At 42.5% G+C, this 18,673-nt stretch overlaps 1 protein-coding gene across 5 annotated transcripts in view; it reads right to left on the bottom strand.

Moving 5' to 3' along the window:
- Positions 1-15,032, bottom strand: part of baiap2b (BAR/IMD domain containing adaptor protein 2b) — a 158,717-nt gene extending 143,685 nt beyond the window's left edge. For 3 of the 5 annotated variants that reach the window (XM_090217318.1, XM_036960473.2, XM_090217317.1), the window contains exon 1: positions 14,651-15,032. In XM_090217318.1, coding sequence (XP_090073444.1) covers positions 14,651-14,725 — 75 coding nt within the window. In that variant the 5' untranslated portion in view covers positions 14,726-15,032. The remainder of the gene's footprint in view (positions 1-14,650) is intronic. The other 2 variants (XM_090217319.1, XM_036960477.2) reach the window with 2 other exon arrangements.
- Between the last annotated feature and the right edge of the window lie 3,641 nt (positions 15,033-18,673).

Here is an 18,673-nt window from a genome sequence, read left to right as displayed (position 1 = left end):
GTTAACTTTAGGTAGCTATGACAATCGGTTGGTAATGCTAGTTAAAGCTTGCTATTCGTTAGCCAGCTGATGTTAGATGGCTGGCTAGCTAGCTAACATTACGTGTATGAACTGGGTGTAGTGATGTGAAATGGCATTCTGAGAGAACTTCTATTGAATAAAAATGAAAAAATATTTTTATCTGGAATTTGTCTTCAGCATCAGTAGAACACACCTGACTCTCCTCCACCAATCATACAAGGAGAATGGTCTAATACCTCCCATAAAAACAAAAAGAGAGCTGCCCCAAGCAAGCAAAGGCAGAAATGCAGTCATCAATTACATGCACCATTTCTCACCAACTGGGGAAACACGTGTGGACCTGAATTGTGATAACTGCAGTGGTCAAAACAAGAACACGTTTGTGCTCTGGTATTGTGCTCTGGTATTGTGCCTGCACAAGCTCCACCACAGTCTGAACCTTAATTTCCTGATCACAGTTTGCCCCCGGCTGATGCTCAGGGCTCATCAAGCTGCGCTTTAGAAAGACCAGAATGAACACTTTGTCTGGGATTGGTGGTGTTGTGAAGGACAGCACTGTGACGGGGTCAACATCCCACAGCTCGTTGGACTGGAGGATGGTACGGTGCTGGTGGAAAGCTATGGCTGGCAACAACACCTGACTCCGTACTTCAGGCAGCTGCCACAGATCAAGCAGTACCAGCACTTTAGGTGAAAATCATTTTCATTGCATTGTATGCGGCTATTCTTCTAATCTAAACTTGGGAGGTGAATTGATGTTGTGCAGGGTTGTAATGTCTTCAGATTTTTTTATGTTGTTATTCCCTGTTTTACAGCTCCGATGCTCTGGAGCCTGGTGTTGTTGTCGCCAAGGAGCGTTCGGACTGTCGGGATGAGGTTTCAGCAGCTGCGCAACGCTGACATACTTCCTCTCATAGATGGTCAGCCTGTACAAGCGCCACCTGGACTGGACACAGCTAGACAAACTTATCTTTTTGAGAAGATCGGGGAGTTTTGCTATGGACATCACATGCCCTGCACCAAAGTCAAGCGTAGGACAGAAACAAATAGGCAGAGCTTTACCTAGCAAAGACTTTTAGATGACCTGGAACCAGAGGGTCTGGCGACGAATATGTAGCGAGGGCCAGCCGACGAGAGCACACAGGTCGCAGTGGTGGGTGGCGTATGGGGCTTTGGTGACAAAACGTATGGCACTGTGATATACTGCGTCCAGTTTGCTGAGTAGAGTGTTGGAGGCTATTTTGTAAATGACACCGCTGAAGTCGAGGATCGGTAGGATAGTCAGTTTTAAGAGGGTATGTTTGGTGGTGTGAATGAACGAGGCTTTGTTGCGAAATAGAAAGCCGATTCTAGATTTCATTTTAGAATGGAGATGTTTAATGAGTCTGGAAGGAGAGTTTAAAGTCTAGCCAGACACCGAGGTATTTGTAGTTGTCCACATATTCTAAGTCAGAACCGTCCAGAGTAGTGATGCTAGTCGGGCGGGCGGGTACGGGCAGCAATCGGTTGAAGAGCATGCATTTAGTTTTACCAGCATTTAAGAAAAGTTGGAGGCCATGGAAGGAGTGTTGTGTGGCATTGAAGCTCGTTTGGAGTTTTGTTAACACAGTGTCCAAAGAAGTGCCAGATGTATACAGAATGGTGTCGTCTGCGTAGAGGTGGATCAGGGAATCACCCGCAGCAAGAGCGACATCGTTGATATATACAGAGAAAAGAGTTGGCCTGAGAATTGAACCCTGTTGTACCCCCATAGAGACTGCCAGAGGTCTGGACAACATGCCCTCCGATTTGGCACACTGAACTCTGTCTGAGAAGTAGTTAGTGAACCAGGCGAGGCAGTCATTTGAGAAACCAAGCCTGTTGAGTCTGCTGATAAGAATACTGTGATTGACAGAGTCGAAAGCCTTGGCCTGGTCGATGAAGACGGCTGCACAGTATTGTTTAATACTTTGATCGTGGCTGAGGTGCACCCGTGACCAGTTTGGAAACCTGATTGAACAGTGGAGACGTTACGGGGGGATTCGAAAACGGTCAGTGATCTGTTTATTGACTTGGCTTTCGAAGACTTTAGATAGGCAGGGCAGGACAGATATAGGTCTGTAACAGTTTGGGTCTAGAGTGTCAGCCACTTTGAAGAGGGGGATGACCGTGGCAGCTTTCCAATTGTTAAGGATCTCGGACGATAAGAAAGAGAGGTTGAACAGACTGGTAATAGGGGTTGCAACAATGGCGGCGGATGATTTTAGAAAGAGAGGGTCCAGATTATCTAACACAATTGATTTGTACGTGTCCAGGTTTTGCAACTCTTTCAGAACATCTGCTATCTGAATTTGGGTGAAGGAGAAGCTGGGGAGGCTCGGGTAAGTAGCTCCGGTGGGTGCAGAGCTGTTGGCTGGGGTAGGGGAAGCCAGGAAGAAGGCATGGCCAGCCGTAGAGAAATGCTTATTGAAATGTTCAATTATCGTGGATTTATCCGTGGTGACAATGTTTCCTAGCCTCAGTGCTAGTGGGCAGCTGGGAGGAGATGCTCTTATTCTCCATGGACTTTGCAATGTCCCAAAACTTTTTGGAGTTAGAGCTACAGGATGAAAATGTCTGTTTGAAAAAGCTAGCCTTTGCTTCCCTGACTGACTGTGTGTATTGGTTCCTGACATCCCTGAAAAGTTGCATATCGCGGGGAATATTTGGTGCTAATGCAGTCTGCCACAGGATGTTTTTGTGCTGGTCGAGGGCAGTCAGGTCTGGTGTGAACCAAGGGCTATATCTGTTCTTAGTTCTACATTTTTTGAAAGGGGCATGCTTAATTAAGATGGTGAGGAAATTACTTTTAAAGAACGACCAGGCATCCTCGACTGACGGGATGAGGTCATAATCCTTCAAGGATACCCAAGACAGGTCGATTAGAAAGGCCTGCTCGCAGAAGTGTTTTAGGGAGCGTTTGACAGTGATGAGGGGTGGATGTTTGACCGCGGATCCATAGCGGATGCAGACAATGAGGCAGTGATTGCTGAGATCCTGGTTGAAGACAGCAGCGGTGCATTTAGAGAGCAGGTTGGTCAGGATAATATCTATGAGGGTGACCATGTTTAAGGATTTAGGGTTGTACCTGGTGGGTTTCTTGATCATTTGTGTGAGAATGAGGGCATCTAGCTTAGGTTGTAGGACTGCCGGGGTGTTAAGCGTATCCCAGTTTAGGTCACCTAACAGAATGAAATCTGAAGATAGATGAGTGGCAATCAATTCAAATATGGTGTCCAGGGCACAGCTGGGAGCTGAGGGGAGTCTATAACAGACGGCAACAGTGAGAGACCTATTTCTAGAGAGATACATTTTTTAAATTAGAAGCTCGAACTGTTTGGGTATAGACCTGGAAAGTATGACTGTACAAGCTATCTCTGCATTAGATTGCAACTCCTCCCCCTTTGGCAGTTCTACCTTGACGGAAAATGTTGTAGTGTGGGATGGAAATCTCAATTTTTGGTGGCCTTCCGAAGTCAGGATTCAGACACGCAAGGACATCAGGGTTGGCGGAGTGTGCTAAAGCAGTGAGTAAAACAAACTTAGGGAGGAAGCTACCTTGTCTATCACTGACATTATTGATGTTGTTCTTGTACATAGTTTGAAAATAAGTGAAATATTATAAAGTATCGATTTCTGATATTGCTACTCCGCAAGTAACCACTTGGCTGTACCATTTACACCTTCTGTAGAGATCTATCCACTTAGCAATACATAGCAAGATATTGATATATAAAATTAATATTGTTATGTAACATGATTTTGTGACATACCACAACAATATCATGTGACTGTATCAAGTGTCCACCACATAAACATATGTGTTTATTGACTGTACATGTGCACCCCACTCAGGTTGCATGGCCTTAACTTAAGTATGGAAAACTATGTGATAAGTGTGTGTGTGTGTGTAACAGTATATACAGTTGAAGTCGTAAGTTTACATACACCTTAGTCAAATACATTTAAACTCAGGTTTAACAATTCCTGATATTTAATCCTAATAGAAATTCCCTGTTTTAGGTCAGTTAGGATCACCACTTTATTTTGAAAATGCTAAATATCAGAATAATAGTAGAGAGAATGATTTATTTCAGCTTTTATTTCTTTCATCACATTCCCAGTGGGTCAGAAGTTTACATACACTCAATTCGTATTTGGTAGCATTGCCTTTAAATTGTTTAACTTGGGTCAAATATTTTGGGTAGCCTTCCACAAGCTTCCCATAATAAGTTGGGTGAATATTGGCCCATTCCTCCTGACAGAGCTGGTGTAACAGAGTCAGGTTTGTAGGCCTCCTTGCTCGCACATGCTTTTTCAGTTCTGCCCACAAATTAGGATTGAGGTTAGGGCTTTGTGATGGCCATTCCAATACATTGACTTTGTTGTCCTTAAGCCATTTTGCCACAACTTTGGAAGAATGCTTGGGGTCATTGTCCCTTTGGAAAACCCATTTGCGACCAAGCTTTAACTTCCTGAATGTTGAGATGTTGCTTCAATATATCCACATAATTTTCCTCCCTCATGATGCCGTCTATTTTGTGAAGTGCACCAGTCCCTCCTGCAGCAAAGCAACCCCACAACATGATGATTGATGCCTTGCTTCACGGTCGGGATGGTGTTCCTCGGCTTGCAAGGAATAGAATTTGTAATTGGAAATTAAATAGAAATTGACCCCAACCCTGATTTTAGTTAGATGTAAAATTGTGCAACTAAAACCTTGGCAAAAACGTCAAAATTAATTAGATTTTTTTATTTATCTTAAGGAAGTGTATACTGGCTATGTTGTTGCTGCAGCGTCTCAAGAGGGACAAACAGCAATATTTCTTGTTTTCCAAGCGAAGGTCTTCTAAGGGAGTATGCAAGGCACAAACGCTTGCGTCGCCGGCTAGGAGCAAACTGAACCTAAATGGCACCCTATGCATTCGGAAAGTATTCAGACCCCTTGACTTTTTCCACATTTTGTTACGTTACAGCCTTATTCTGTCATTCTGCCCCTGAGCAAGGCAGTTAAACCACTGTTCCCCGGGCGCCGAAGACGTGGATGTCCTTTTAAGGCAGCCTCTGCACCTCTCTGATTCAGAGGGGTTGGGTTAAATGCGGAAGCCACATTTCAGTTGAAGTTATAAAGTTGTACAACTGACTAGGTATTCCCATTTCCAGTTCCCTTTCTAAAATTGATTCAATTGTTTTTCCCCCCTTATCAATACACACACAACATCCCATAATAACATAGCAAAAACAGATTTTTTACATTTTAGTAAATGAAAAAAACAGAAACACCTTATTTACATAAGTATTCAGACACCTTGCTATGAGCACATAACCAAGACAACGCAGGAGTAGCTTCGGCACGAGTCTCTGAATGTCCTTGAGTGGCACAGCCAGAGCCCGGACTTGAACCCGATCGAACATCTCTGGAGAGACCTGGAAATAGCTGTGCAGCAACCTTCCCTATCCATGTATGATATGTACGATACGTGTATGCATGTAGGATATGTATAAATGTATAATATGATATGTATATGTTTGATATGTATGATATATATCATATGTATGATACAGTTGAAGTCGGAAGTTTACATACAGTTAGGTTACAGTCATTAAAACTCGCTTTTCAACCACTCCACAAATTTCTTGTTGACAAACTATAGTTTTGGCAAGTTGGTTAGGACATCTACTGTGTGCATGACACAAGTAATTTTTCAAACAATGGTTTACAGACGTTTCACTTATAAATCACTGTATCATAATTCCAGTGGGTCCGAAGTTAACATACACTATGATGACTGTGCATTTAAACAGCATGGAAAATTCCAGAAAATGATGTCTTGGCTTTAGAAGCTTCTGATAGGCTAATTGACATAATTTGAGTCAATTGGAGGTGTACCTGTGGATGTATTTCAAGGCCTACCTTCAAACTCAGTGCCTCAAAAGAAATTAGCCAAGACCTCAGAAAACATTGTAGACCTCCACCAGTCTGGTTCATCCTTGGGAGCAATTTCCAAACTCCTTAAGGTACCACGTTCATCTGTACAAACAATAGTACGCAAGTATAAACACCATGGGACCACGCAGTCGTCATACCGCTCAGGAAGGAGACGCACTCTATCTCCTAGAGATGAACGTACTTTGGTGCAAAAAGTGCAAATCAATCCCAGAACAGCAAAGGATCTTGTGAAGATGCTGGAGAAAACAGGTACAAAAGTATCTATAGCCACAGTAAAAACGAGTCCTATATCGACATAACCAGAAAGGCCACTCAGCAAGGAAGAAGCCACTGCTCCAAAACCACAATAAAAAAAAACAGACTACGGTTTGCAACTGCACATGGGGACAAAGGTTATCCTTTTTGGAGAAATGTCCTCAGGTCTGATGAAACAAAATAGAACTGTTTGGCCATAATGACCATTATTATGTTTGGATGAAAAAGGGGGAGGCTTGCAAGCCGAAGAACACCATCCCGACAGTGAAGCACGGGAGTGGCAGCATCATGTTGTGGGGTTGCTTTGCTGTAGGAGGGACTGGTGCACTTCACAAAATAGATAGCATCATGAGGGTGGGAAATTATGTGGATATATTGAAGCAACATCTCAAGACATCAGTTAAAGCTTGGTCGCAAATGGGTCTTCCAAATGGACAATGACCCCAAGCATACTTCCAAAGATGTGGCAAAATGGCTTAAGGACAACAAAGTCAAGGTAATGGAGTGGCCATCACAAAGCCCTGACCTCAATTCTATAGAAAATGTGTGGGCAGAACTGAAAAAGTGTGTGCGAGCAAGGAGGCCTCCGTCAGGATCCTGACTCCTGACTCTGTCAGGAGGAATGGGCCAAAATTCACCCAACTTATTGTGGGAAGCTTGTGGATGGCTACCTGAAACGTTTGACCCAAGGCAATGCTACCAAATTCTAATTCAGTGTATGTAAACTTCTGACCCACTGGGAATGTGATGAAAGAAATGAAAGCTGAAATAAATAATTCTCTGCTATTATTGACATTTCACATTCTTAAAATAAAGTGGTGATCCTAACTGACCTAAGACAGGGAATTTTTACTCTGATTAAATGTTAGGAATTGTGAAAAACTGAATTTAAATGTATTTGGCTAAGGTGTATGGAAACTTCCGACTTCAACTGTAAATGTGCAGTATATGTAGCCGTATGATTCTTTTCCATATTCAGACATAATGAATGAGCTTTGCTTTGATTATATTCAGTGACGTATTTCACAATAATAACTCACTGAGATGGAGCAGTCAAATATCACTATTGAAACTATGTCATTTATCTCAACACGAGGCAAAAAAGTGTTTCACCGATCTGCGGCAAATGCTAAAATGTAATTTAATAGAGAAATACTCACTTGGACTCTCAATTGAGCAAGCGAGCCAGGATGATTAAGCTCTGACACACCCACACAATGTTGAAGTGTGTGTGTGTGTGTGTGTGTGTGTGTGTGTGTGTGTATGTGTGTGTGTGTGTGTATGTATGTGTGTGTGTGTGTGTGTGTGTGTGTGTGTGTGTGTGTGTGTGTGTGTGTGTGTGTGTGTGTGTGTGTGTGTGTGTGTGTGTGTGTGTGAGTGTGTGTGTGTGTGTGTGTGTGTGCAGAGGTTGTAATAGGTGTAAACAGCAGATTGTCTGGAGGTGGGGGTGTCCTCCTTTCAGGGCCAAGTCAAGTATGTAGGCAGTCAGAGGCATACACACACACATATAGTCGTGAGACACTGCCCACACGTATGCACACACACATCTGCGTGTGAGTCACACAGCCAAATGTTGCAGACGGCGTCTTGTCTTCTTGGAGTCTGAGCGAGCTTGTAGATTACTCAGCAAGCAGCTGCCAGGCCATAGCAAGGTCTTCAGAGAGACTGCACTGTCACACTGCACCCCGTCACAGACAGGCTGCCAATATACCCGCTTCTCAGGGGATGACACACAATTTACTGCTATGGCTAAGCATTTCCCCTACTCAACTCCCAAACAGAGTGATGTTCACACCTTGTCTTGATGAAATAAATCCCTTTGTTAATACTACACTATCTGCTAGCATCAGTGGCGGTCGGTGCCATTTAAGATTAGGGCGGATGATAATTTTCTTTCTGAGCATGTTATTATTTCTATTACAGCATATTGGATGACTGTCATTCATTTTCCATTCCCCCAGTTCAATGTAACATTGATTGGTTTAGACTATTACATGATACTCAAATGGTCCCTATACTCATCATAAGGTTGCTACAACCTAGCCTCTGAATTACATTTTTTAGTAATCAAGTTGACAGACAGTGACACATTCCATACTGCCTTGCACACTCTTGCCTGCATCTAGCTGATCTAGGGTGTAATCATTAGTCCAGCAGTTGCAAACGACCGTTTCTATGGGAAAGATTCAGGTATTTTTATTCCCGTTTCGTTCCGTTTGCTTCCATTTGAGAAATGTTTTTCAACTGAATCACCGGCATGAATACACCCCTGATCATGCGCAAACAGTTCATTTTCATAGCAGCCACATACAAACAGCATGATCACTTAGCTAGATCTTGCTCTCTCTTGCTTCTCCTTCATTTTGGAAGAAATTAATTTGTTCATAACTGTTAAACTATTGTCTTTCTCTTGAGTCAACAACACACCACATTTTATGCACTGCAGTGCTAGCTAGCTGTAGCTTATCAAATCCAACTTTATTTGCCACATGCGCCGAATACAACAAGTGTAGACTTAACCATGAAACGCCTTTAAACAACAGTGTAGTTCAAGAAGAATAACATAAGCTGAAATAAAAAGTAATAATAAAAAGTAACACAATAAATAAAAAGTAACACAATATGTGTTTTCAGTACTAGATTCATTCTCTGATCCTTTGATTGGGTGGACAACATGTCAGTCCATGCTGCAAGAGAGCCCTGATAGGTTGGAGGACATCCTCCGGAAGTTGTCATTATTACTGTGGTAGTCTATGGAAAGGGGTGAGAATTATGGACGTCATAGGTTTTGAATTGAAGTCAATGTACCCAGAGTATGATGGAAACTAGATATCCTCCGGCTACACCATGGTGCTACTGAGTACTGTTGAGGCTACTGTAGACCGTCATTGCAAAACAATGTATTTTAATACATTATTTGGTGACATTAATATATTTAGGATATAGGATTAGGATAACTTTAATGTTTCTCAAATGTTTCTCAAATTGTATGAAATTCACTGAGGATGGTTCCCCCCTTCCTCCTCTGTGGAGCCTACACTGCAAGCATCCAGCTCTTCTTCTTCTCCTCCTCCCTGTGACAAGACCAGCCATCGCCTTGTGCAGTTACAGGCTTGAAAAGTACACTGAGGATAAAACTTGAGCAAGATAAAACAATGAGGAGTATCAGGTGCTAAAATAACAGCTCACCTTTCAGACACGGACTCACTAGAACAGTGGTATTCAACGCTTACCATATAAAAGGTCAGTGCCTGCTGGTTTTATACCTGATGATGAATTGCACACACCTGGTGTGCCAGGACTAAATCAGTCCCATATTAGAAGGGAACAATGAAAACAAGCAAATGAACTAGCTTTGATGTCCAGTAGAACTTGCTTTGAGATCCAGAGTTGAGTTTGAAAGATCTAGAACATTCTCAGCATACCTGTTATGATGTGGATTGAGCAATTAGTTAATTAGATACACCTGTAATGTGATCTGCCATGCAAAACTGATACAATTGAAATGCAATTGACCAATTAATTGACTGCATGAGGTGATACTGATTGAAAGTGCTTGCTCTTGAATAAATACTGAATAAATAAATAAATGCTTAAACATTTAGCATCTCCTTAACACTCACCCTCGGTAACAGACCTGGTTGCATGGTATGTAATAATAGAAGCTGTCACTCATCTGGTCAGGTGTTTATTGAACAAATCAAGACCTCTAAGTGTTTCTTTAGAGAGGCCCTTAGAGATATTAACCCATGCTGAAACACACACTACTCTACCAGCCTAAGAGCTGTATGCATGCATGCGCACACACACACACACACACACACACACACACACACACACACACACACACTTACAGCCACCGCCAGGTAGCATCCGTCTCCCAAAAATAGGCCCCCAGCCGTGGGTCAAATTACCAGGGCAGCTACTAATCTCCTATCCTCTGCGTTTCTCCACCACTCCATCTCTCCCTCTCCTGCTGGGCTCTTTAAAGATGCAGCCTGCTGATCAGGAAAATATCCCCCCCACTGACTGATTAACTGACTGACTGACTGTTCCTCTCATTCCAAAACACAGGATGTTGTTAGACTTCAGTGCAGCTTTTGAAATTATTGATCATAGTTTGCTGCTCAAAAAAATAATGTGTTATGGCTTTACACCCCCTGCTATAATGTAGATAAAGAGTTACTTGTCTAACAGAAGACAGAGGGTTCTTTAATAGAAGCCTATCAAATATAATCCAGTTAGAATCAGGAATTCCCCAGGGTAGCTGTTTAGGCCCCTTGCTTTTTAACATTTTTACTAACGACATGCCACTGACTGAGTAAAGCCAGGGTTGCTATATATGCGGATTACTCAATACTATACACGTCAGCTAGTAAAGCGACTGAAATGACAACCCTCAACAAAGAGCTGCAGTTAGTTTCAGAGTGGGTGGCAAGGAATAAGTTAGCCCTAAATATTTCTAAAACTTAAAGCATTGTATTTGGAACAAAACACTCACTAAACCCTAAACCTCAACTAAATCTTGTAATAAATCATGTGGAAATTGCGCAAGTTGAGATGACTAAACTGCTTGGAGTAACACTGGATTTCAAACTGTCATGGTCAAAACATATTGATGCAGTAGTAGCTAAGATGGGGAGAAGTATGTCTATAAAAAAGCAATGCTCTGCCTTGTTAACAACACTATCAACAAGGCAGGTCTTACAGGCCCTAGTTTTGTCGCACCTTGACTACTGTTCAGTCGTGTGGTCAGGTGCCACAAAAAATGACTTAGGAAAATTGCAATTGGCTCAGAACAGGACAGCACGGCTGGCCCTTGGATGTACACAGAGAGCTAATATTAAAAATATGCATGTCAATCTCTCTCGACATATTCATGAGAGGTATTGACATGTTGAATGCACCTAGCCGTCTGTCTAAACTACTGGCACACAGCTTGGACACCCATGCATACCCCACAAGACATGCCACAAGAGGTCTCTTCACAGTCCCCAAGTCCAGAACAGACTATGGGAGGCACACAGTACTACATAGAGCCATGACTACATGGAACTCTATTCCACATCAAGTAACTGACGCAAGCAGTAAAATAAAAACAAAAACATAAAACAAAACACCTTATGGAACAGCGGAGACTGTGAAGGAACACAAACATTGGCACAGACACATGCACACACACACACACACGCACTATACATACACATGGATTTAGTACTGTACATATGTGGTGGAGTAGGGGCCTGAGGGCACACAGTGTGTTGTTTTGGCAGCAGCTAATGGGGATCCATAACAAATACAAATACAGGATCAAATCAAATCAAATCAAATTTATTTATATAGCCCTTCGTACATCAGCTGATATCTCAAAGTGCTGTACAGAAACCCAGCCTAAAACCCCAAACAGCAAGCAATGCAGGTGTAGAAGCACGGTGGCTAGGAAAAACTCCCTAGAAAGGCCAAAACCTAGGAAGAAACCTAGAGAGGAACCAGGCTATGTGGGGTGGCCAGTCCTCTTCTGGCTGTGCCGGGTGGAGATTATAACAAAATATGGTCAAGATGTTCAAATGTTCATAAATGACCAGCATGGTCGAATAATAATAAGGCAGAATAGTTGAAACTGGAGCAGCAGCACAGTCAGGTGGACTGGGGACAGCAAGGAGTCATCACCTCATGGCCTTGCCATCTTCTCCATCATCAAGGCTATCTCTCTCATTAGACTACTCCATCATCAAGGCTCTCTCTCTCATTAGACTACTCCATCATCAAGGCTCTCTCTCTCATTAAACTACCACCTCTCCTCTTATTCCTCTCCATGGCCCCACCCTGGTCATTCATTAACAACACCAACACATGGTCTCAGCATCAGGCTGCTGCTCCACCACCACTGATCATTAAAGTCTACCTACAGGGGTATGTGGAGGGTCAAGACTAGGTGTTAGAAATTAACCTCAAAAGGAGAGTACGTATATGAGTGTACAGCTCAGTGCCATCTATGTTGCATGGTAGCGAATGGCCATGACAGATCAACTAGAGAGTACTTACATCCTAGCAGCCACTAGGCTCTAGTTACCATCTGACTATGTCATAAGAGGGAGTACTGAGAACAGTGACCAGTTTTCACAGGTTGTGCAACCTCTTGCCCCTTTGCCCTTCTCCCTCGCTCTCTTCACTTCCTGAAATCTAGCCTGCTTGGACAAAACATGTGACTCCCAAATGGCATCTTTTTCCCTATGGGTCCTGGTCCAAAGGGAATAGGGTGCCATTTGGAATGCAAGAACATCTTACAGTGCAGTGAGTCTCAAAAGTAGCACCTCCGCCCTTGGCTCTGCTAAAGGAGAGCTTTGTTGTGGAAATGGCAGGAGGGGAGTTTTAGACTACAGGGTAGTTTCAACAAGCGTGGGACGGTCCTTGATTCCCTCTATCAACTCCTCTAGCTTGGTGAAAAGGGTGATAAAAATATGTAGAGAAAAAAAAACATATCAAATACTGCCATAGTTCAGAATCTCTAACAAGCAGTGCTTGACTTGAATTAAAATAGGTGCCAATACTAATTTGGGGTGCCGCTACTGTTTGTATTTAGTGCAGTAACTCTGCAATACTTTTGAGCTAATATTCTAGAAGAGGTGCAGGAACTCAAACAGTAGAAATATGAGTTGCCGTTACTCAGCTCAGGTGAGCTCCTGCCCAAGTCAAGCACTGCTAATAAGCCACCTTGCTAAGATAACAGAGGGAGAGAACATGAGTAACATGACACTACTATTCTGAATTGTATTATATTTGCTCACATGTTTATTTAGCAAAGTTCTTCTCCTCTGAGACAAAGAACAACACCCTCACATGATAATTACAGAAAGAGTGCCACCCATCCCTCCTCACTGATCGCTGCAACACACACTCATCCCTCCTCACACAGGAGACTCCTATAACTCCCCTAACAGATGTCTCCCAACAGTTAGCCTTTATTGGGTGAACCCCACCTACTGTGAGAGCTGTTAATTTTTTATTTTAATATAAACTTTATCTGATTTTTAAATACTACCCAGCCTAGAAACATTTTAGTCATTTAGCAGACGCTCGGATACAGAAACAATTAGGGTTAAGTGCCTTGCTCAAGTGCACATTTTTATTTAACTAGGCAAGTCAAGTCAATAACTGCTGGTCTGCAATATGTCATACCATGCAATTTGAGCTGTCCCTATCTGCCCAGCCTGGTTTCATAGACTAAACGTAACATAGTAAATGTAAATCTGGAACACTGAAATTAGTATGATAAGTTTTGTATGGTTACATAAGACAGATGGTTACTTAAGGCAAAAACAAAGTAGGGTGGTTGGTTGGGCGTATAACGCAAACGTCTACTAACCCAAAGGTTGAGAGTTTGAAACTCATCACAGACAACTTTTGCATTTTTGCTAATTAGCAACTACTTACTACTTTTAGCTGCTTTGCAACTACTTAGTATGTTAGCTAACCCTTCCCCTAACCCTAACCCTTTTAGCAAACCCTTCCCTAATGGCCTAACCCTTTAACCTAACTCCTAAACTTAATCCTAACCTTAACCCTAACCCCATAGCCTAGCTAACTTTAGCCAGCCAGCTAGCTTATGTTAGTATTTGCTAGTATTTGTAGCATTTCATAAGTTTTGCTCATTTTGTAACATATTGTACATTTTGCCAATTCATAACATATTTTCATTGCAAATTCGTAAATTCATATTGTACACAAATTGTAATTCAAAACATATCACACGAAATTAGTGCACAAATTAATACATGCCATACAAAACGAACCATATTATAGTAAATGGAGTGTGAGGGATTTATGTACAGAATAATACGAAATGCTCTGAGACCAGGTTGGTCTGCCTCGAGGCAAACTGTCACTTTGTTACACATCCTTAAGTAAAATGATATATTCAAATTAAACTTGGACTGGGGAACTTGTTTTTTGTCCCCTGTGAGCCTATGGCTGTTGGCGTCACTGCGAGCAATGTGTCACTCACTGCTGAGAAAAAGAGCATCATTTTGGAGCAGTGATAAGACCCTCTGTGGACGGATGGGGTGAGATTGGACATTTCCCCGGTACACCATAGAAGCCAAAGTCGTTATCATTATATTAATGGTTTCGACTATTGTAATATATATATATATATATATGTCAGAAATAGGATGTTTGATTTGTTATATTCGAATATAGAGAGTAACATATACTTATATATATATATATATATATATATATACCTGTGCCTAAAACAAAGTTCAAAACGTATCCAACAGCAACCACAATCTTAGCAGGTTTCATCAGCTGACGAGACTCTACTCATCAACCCACTTTAGGAAAACAATAATCGAGGGAGGAATTATTGAAGCGGGAATGAATGGACAGGTGCATGGGTGTTCTTACCTTATAGACATTCTCCGTTATACGGTGCACCTCGTCAGTCCGAGACATCGTGGGATCTTCTTCAGCCAAAACCATAGAACAGATTTCTTTAGTGACGGTAGCTTTCCTAAGAAATACGACTGAAGAAAAACAGAATATGTGGAAGGAGCCGTTGTAACAAACAACTACAGAGGGAGGCGAACGCGCGTAATATGAGACTCCCGAATCAGGGGTTTTATACGAAACTCGTCTACTGCACCCACACTAGCCCACGCAGTCTGGAGGCAATACCACGCGTGGAGCGCAGAGGGAAACATGTCATAGGGATAGCGCTGCTTGCCATTTTAAAGGGCTCTGCCTCCTCTTTCTCTCTCTCTCTCTCGAACACTGCCCACACCACTGCCTCCGCTTTGCCTCTTCTGCATAAAGATAATTCATAACAACTGCATGCCTGAATGACTTCAGTACACACAATCACATACACACATCTCTATACACAACAATAATGATTTCAACAGATTGTGCTCTTGCGGTCAAGGTAAATGAACAAATTCTGCACACATTTTATGCATGACATATACCGTATAATGGCGTAGAACCAAGTGTATTTATCGAACATTGTACAAAACACTACCACTGAATAGCTCTGTTCATTTATTTCTATTTAACTGTTACAGTTGTGCCTATAGCTATTCATGTATGAATAGGCTTAGTGAGTGGGATGTATAGTGGGTGTGGGTGTAGGACGGGGTCACTTTTCTCGTATTGGCTACAGTATGTAATGTAGGCAGGGGAATACTCCACACCTTATTCAGAAAGTCACGATCTGTACTACAAGAGCCTGTTGTAAAATATCTCTAAATGTCAAGGCCAATTTTAAAAGCAAAAAAAAGTACCTCTTTTGACAACCCTCCAACACATAACCCAACAGTAAAAATCCTGAATTAAGTTTTGTTGAAAAGCATTTTTTAATTTTGCCATTGCTTGTGTGATGATCAATAACGAACAAAAATATAAACGCAACATGTAAAGGGTTGGTTCCATGTTTCATGAGATGAAATAAAATATCACAGAAATGTTCCATATGCACAAAAGGTTTCTCTCTCAAATTGTGTGCACAAATTTGTTTTTACATCCATGTTAGTGAGCATTTCTCCTTTGCCAAAATAATCCTGACAGGTGTGGAATATCAGTAATCTGATTAAACAGCATGGTCATTACACAAGTTCACCTTGTTCTGGGGACAATAAAATGCAACTCTAAAATACCTCTAATATCTCATGTTGAGAGAGCGTGCAATTTATTTATTTTTTATTTACCTAGGCAAGTCAATAAAGAACTAATTCTTATTTATAATGGACTGCCCACCAAAAGGCAAAATGCTTAGGACAAAACACACATCGCGACACTACATAAAGAGAGACCTAAGACAACAACATAGCATGGCAGCAACACATAACACAGCATGGTAGCAACACAACATGACAACAACATGGCAGCAGCACAAAACAGGGTACAAACATTATTAGGCACAGACAAAAGCAAAAACGGCAATAAGGTAGTGACAACACATCCAGCAAAGCAGCCACAACTCTCAGTAAGTGTCCATGATTGAGTCTTTGAATGTTGGAGCTCGTTCCAGTCTCTAGCTTCAGCGAACTGAAAAGAGGAGCAACCCAGGGATGTGTGTGCTTTGGGGACCTTTAACAGAATGTGATTGGCAGAACGGGTGTTGTATGTGGAGGATGAGGGCTGCAGTAGATATCATTCCTGACTGCAGGAATGTCCACCAGAGCTGTTGCCAGACAATTGAATGTTAATTTCTCTACCATAAGACACCTCAAACATCACTTTAGAGAATTTGGCAGTACGTCCAAACGGCCTCACAACCGCAGACCACGTGTGTGCAGAGGGTCCCTGGTTCGCGCGAGGGGACGGTCTAAAGTTATACTGTTACACAGACACTGACTGGTTTTCTGATCCACGCCCCTATCTTTTTTTAAGGTATCTGTATTCTCAGTCATGTGAAAATCATAGATTGGTGTCGAGTAAATGTATTTTAATTGACATTTCTTTATATGAACTGTAACTCAGTAAATTCTTTGAAATTCCTGCATGTTTCATTTATCTTTTTGTTCAGTGTAGTTGGCCCACAAGTGGTTTCCAAAATTAAATAAGATCACATGTTATGTCACATGCTTCTTAATCAACAAGTGTAGACTAACGATGCAGAGTTAAAGATAACGTTTAATTAAAAAAATTACATAGTGACATGAGGAATAAATACAGTGAATAACAACATGGCTATACACAGGGAGTTGGAAATAACATGGCTATACACAGGGAGTTGGAAATAACATGGCTATACACAGGGAGTTGGAAATAACATGGCTATACACAGGGAGTTGAAAATAACATGGCTATATGATGTTCATGGGTACAAGGTAATTGAGGTAGCTATGAACAGTACATATGTAGGGATAAAGTTACTAGGCAACAGGATGATAAGACAGTAGCAGCAGCGTATGTGGTGAGTGTGAAAGTGTGTGTGTGTGTGTGTATGGGGTCAGTATGCATGTTGTGTGTGTGTGTGTGTGTGTGTGTGTGTCAGTGTACTGTAAGAATGTGTGAGTGTGTAGGTACAGTCCAGTGTGTGAGAGCATAGTGTCAGTGCAAGAGAGCTAGTACAAAAAAGGGGCAATGCAGGTAGTCCGGGTAGCCGTTTAGTGATCTGTTTAGCAGTCTTATGCCTTGGAGCTAGAAGCTGTTCAGGGTCCTGTTGGTTCTAGACTTGGGGCTCTGGTCCCGCTTGCCATGTTGCAGCAGAGAGAACAGTCTGACTTGGGTAACTGGAGTCTTAATTTTTGGGGGGCCTTCTCTGACACCTCGTATAGAGTTCCTGGATGGCAAGGAGCTCTACCCCAGTGATGTATTGGGTCGTACTCACCCTCTGTAGTGAATTGTGGTCAGGTGCCTTGCAGTTACCATACCAAGCGGTGATGCAGTTAGTGAAGATGCTCCCATTTGTGCAGCTATAGCACTTTCTAAGGATCTGAGGGCCCATGTCAAATCTTTAAAGCCTCCTGAGGGGGAAGAGGCCATGTTGTGCCCTCTTCACAACGGTGTGGGTGTGTTGACCATGTCCACATCACTAAGGAATGAACGTCGAGGAACTTGAAGCTCCCAACCCGCTTCACTACAGCCCCGTCGATGTGGATGGGGGAGTGATCACCCCTCAGTCTCCTGTAGTCCACAATCAGCTCCTTCGTCTTGCTGACGTTGAGAGGTTGTTGTCCTGGCACCACACTGCCAGGCCTCTAACCTACTGCCTATATGCTGTCTCATCGTGGCCGGTGATCAGTCCTACCACAGTTGTCGGCAGCATATTATGGTGTTGGTGTTGAGGCCACACAGTCGTGGGTGAACAGAGAGTACAGGAGGGGACCAAGCACACACCCCTGAGGGTCCCCTGTGTTGATGGCCAGTGTTTGATGTATTTGATACGATTCCACCTATTCCGCTCCAGCCATTACCATGAGCCCGTCCTCCCCAATTAAGGTGCCACCAACCTTCTGTGATTCTTACATAGGTGTTCCTTTTGTCCAGGTGGACAGAATGAAACATCTCAACAATGAGACAGCTTCTTATTCAATTGAGACAGGAGGTGAGAATAAATAGAGGACGACATCAATCAACATTGGTCCCTAATGACGTGCAACATAGCAGGAACTGTAGGTAACTACAACAATTGAACACAGGGTGGGGGGGTGGTGTGTAGCATTCTGCCTGATGGATTGGCAGCAAGGGGACAGACACACACACTCCCTGCCTCCCATATCATCATTATGGTGCCTTCCTCTGCAGACCTGGCTTTTTCAGGAGAACTTGAAAACAGCCTCCTCTCCTCCTACACACCCCCTCACTCCATTTTCCCTGCCTGTAATCATCTCGCAGGTTCAAATCTCCCTTTTGTGAATCATAGAGCACAGCTATTCACTGTTATTCAGGTTCCCTTAACGCCTTTGCCCACCTACTCCCTGTCTC

Source organism: Oncorhynchus mykiss, chromosome 23 (genome assembly GCF_057628025.1).
Source record: "Oncorhynchus mykiss isolate SJ-2025 chromosome 23, ASM5762802v1, whole genome shotgun sequence".
NCBI classification, from domain to species: domain Eukaryota; kingdom Metazoa; phylum Chordata; class Actinopteri; order Salmoniformes; family Salmonidae; genus Oncorhynchus; species Oncorhynchus mykiss.
This window is presented reverse-complemented; position numbering and strand designations above follow the sequence as displayed.